This window comes from Urtica dioica, chromosome 4, assembly GCF_054948205.1.
Source record: "Urtica dioica subsp. dioica isolate 48M chromosome 4, U.dioica_male_clone48M_v1_H2, whole genome shotgun sequence".
Classification (NCBI taxonomy): domain Eukaryota; kingdom Viridiplantae; phylum Streptophyta; class Magnoliopsida; order Rosales; family Urticaceae; genus Urtica; species Urtica dioica.
In genome coordinates, this window is record NC_142759.1 from 49,213,330 (window position 1) to 49,216,471 (window position 3,142).

At 37.8% G+C, this 3,142-nt stretch overlaps 1 protein-coding gene across 1 annotated transcript; it reads left to right on the plus strand.

Annotated features, from left to right (window-relative positions):
• Positions 1-211: 211 nt before the first annotated feature.
• On the plus strand, positions 212-2,509 carry LOC149401818 (gibberellin 20 oxidase 2-like). Its single transcript, XM_089612697.1, has 3 exons — positions 212-889; positions 975-1,296; positions 1,911-2,509. Exons 1-3 carry the CDS (start codon positions 378-380, stop codon positions 2,181-2,183), a joined length of 1,107 nt encoding a protein of 368 aa, XP_089468823.1. The 5' UTR covers positions 212-377; the 3' UTR covers positions 2,184-2,509.
• Positions 2,510-3,142: the final 633 nt, after the last annotated feature.

Genomic DNA, 3,142 nt, shown 5'->3' on the forward strand with positions numbered 1-3,142 from the left:
CGTTATTAAGAACCACACACATACATACATAAATTAATTGGGGTTCTTAAAAAAAAAAAAAAAAACTGTACTTGGAGACAAAAATGAAAAAGAGCAAGACCAAAAACAGACGATGTTGTTCATTTGAGGAATTGACGCAACCGTGCAAAACAATATGATTCCCATATCAATTTGTATAATAACGACCTTCCCAATATAACAAAATAAAAACTTTATCTCTCTCTCTCTCAAGATCTCTTATTTATTAAAACTCATTCCCATCAAAATCCAATCCTCACTAAACACTCTCTCCATCCTTCTCTCTCTCTCTCAAACAAAGTGATCCCTGCAACAATATATTATAATATTAGCAGATAATAAGGAAATATCTGAATTACATGCAAAGCAAGACAATGGCGAGTGATGATAAGGGGGAAACGGAAGTTGTATTTGACGCTCGGGTGTTGGAGCAGCAAGACGACATACCGGAAGCGTTCGTGTGGCCGGAGCACGAGAAGCCGAGCCTGAACCCGCCGGAGCTGGAGATTCCTCCGATCGACATGGCCGCATTCCTGAGCGGAGAGAGGGAGGCTGTGGCGGCGGCCACGCGGGCGGTGGACGAGGCGTGCAGGAAGCACGGGTTCTTCCTGGTGGTGAACCACGGCGTGGACGAGGGGATCCTCGCGCGGGCCCACCACTGCATGGACTCCTTCTTCCGCCTGGGGCTGCCGCAGAAGCTGCAAGCCCAGAGGCGGCCCGGGGATCACTGCGGCTATGCCAGCAGCTTCACCGGCCGCTTCTCCTCCAAGCTTCCCTGGAAAGAGACCCTCTCTTTCCCTTACTCCGCCCACCCCGCCATCGTCCACGATTACTTTGTCCACACAATGGGCCAACACTTCTCACATTTCGGGTGAGCATTTGGAATTCAAACCAGTTACAAAAAAGGAAAAGGAAATACAATTATCACTTTCATTTTGGTTTGACTTCTTGAGCAGAAACGTTTACCAGGAGTACTGTGAAGCCATGAACAATCTCTCGCTGGGAATCATGGAGCTCTTAGGGCTGAGCCTCGGCGTAGGACGAGAATTCTTCGCAGACTTTTTCCGAGGCAACGATTCCATAATGAGGCTCAACTATTACCCCATCTGTCAAAAGCCCGACCTAACTCTTGGGACCGGCCCACACTGCGACCCCACCTCGCTCACCATTCTCCAACAGGACCAAGTCGGTGGTCTTCAAGTCTTCATCGACCAACAATGGCACAATGTCCGCCCAAACCCCAACGCCTTTGTTGTCAATATCGGTGACACTTTCATGGTAAATTCACGCTGACTTGTCCACTAAGTAACCTAAACAACTCTACAGTTTTTATTAGCAATGCTGGGCGCGCATTTGGAATACACGTATCATAATTCTCCGTCCATTAAACTAAAAGCCGGAACGAATTAAATCCGTCTGTTTTGGGGTGGAATGGATCCATATCCATCCTATTTTTTTTTTTTTTTTTAGTTTTTAATCTGGAATGTTAGATCATCTGATTTTGGAGATCCAACTACCGAAAAAGAACCACTGAGTTTTCTTTCAAAATTATGGCGCTTTAATTTATTGCTAAATCCGGTCAGAATGGATCCGTCTGTTTTGGATCAAAGTTGTCATCCATTCTGTCCAAATGAGCTTTTTTTTTATATTTTTTTTAGCGTAAATTGTTATTGTACTAATACAATATGCGTGCGATGCTTTGGTCACTGAACTACTCGTTAGACTAAAATGATCTTTAAGACGTACACTAGTATGTTGAATTTCATAAAAGAGAAGGAGTAAAATGCTATAGTTTAAGGACAAAATTAAATGTCAGTTGCATATAGTAGTTTAGCGGCTATTTTTCTTCTAAAGAAATCTAACTTTTAATTTGATTTGATGAATTCTTTCAGGCTCTATCCAATGGGGTTTACAAGAGTTGTTTGCATAGAGCAGTGGTGAACAGCAAGAGTGTGAGAAAGTCTTTAGCCTTTTTTCTTTCTCCAGAGATGGACAAATCGGTGGTCCCACCAGAGAGTTTGGTCAGCCCTAAAAGTCCGAGAATATATCCAGATTTTACGTGGTCTTCTCTGCTTGAATTCACACAGAAACATTACCGAGCAGACATGAACACTCTCAGTGCTTTCACTCACTGGATGTCACAAAAAAACTTGACTGAAATTTAAACACAAAAACAAAGAATATACTCCAATTTTCCCAATAAATTAAAAAATAAAATAAATGGTTCAATGAATTTTCTAAACATATATTATACGCATTTGTCTGCTTGGTTCTCTGAAGGCTGAAGAAAGGAAGATAAAAACCTGGGGAGAGAGGCAGTTAAATTGTATACATATATATATATATATATATATATATATATATTTAAGAAAAAAGATTATATTTGGGGGTGATCAATGCTATGTTTAGAGTTTGTTCCAAAACATGATGCTTATGATTCATTTTTATTTTATTTTATTTGTAGTTACTTTGTTTCAATTTTCAAGGAATATGGATGAGTTGGACTTAAGTGATTATTAGTCTTTTATCTTTTATATTTATATATAAAGAGAGTCTTTTTTTTTTTCTTTTTTTTTTTTTTTTTTTTTTTTTTGTGTGGGGAAAGGTGAAGTTAGCCCAATTTCATGCACGTACTTTAGTTTTAGAGTTAAGCAATGGAGTGTAGTAATAACTATATAGTTTTGGACATTTTTACTAGTTAAGGAAATAAATTATTAAAATTGCTACTGATTGTGGCCATTAAGTAACAAGAAATAGGCTCCGGCGTTGCCCAGGAGACTTTGATAAATTTTAATTTAGATAATAATGTGCAATTGTTGGTTATCACTTATCATACGTAAAAGTTAACATTTCTTTTACCACTTTTTGTTATATATTTAAACCATTTTAATTAAATAATAACTCAGATATAAAAAAATTAGAAATAGTAAGTTGTAATTATGAACACGAATTTTTTTAGCAACGCAAAAATTATGATTAATCAACATCATTACTTATATGTTCATTAGTTTTCAATGATTGTACTGATCATAAGTAATTTGAGTTGTAAAACTATTAATCGGTTAATAATTGTTATCGTTTTAAAGTTAGTTTAGGGAACATTTTTAGAGTTATTTTTGGAATT

Coding starts and splice junctions, on each gene's coding strand:
- LOC149401818 (XM_089612697.1), top strand. CDS start 378: ATGCAAAGCAAGACAATGGCGAGTGATGATAAGGGGGAAACGGAAGTT. Junction 890..974: donor CAACACTTCTCACATTTCGG/GTGAGCATTTGG, acceptor CTTCTTGAGCAG/AAACGTTTACCAGGAGTACT. Junction 1,297..1,910: donor ATATCGGTGACACTTTCATG/GTAAATTCACGC, acceptor GAATTCTTTCAG/GCTCTATCCAATGGGGTTTA.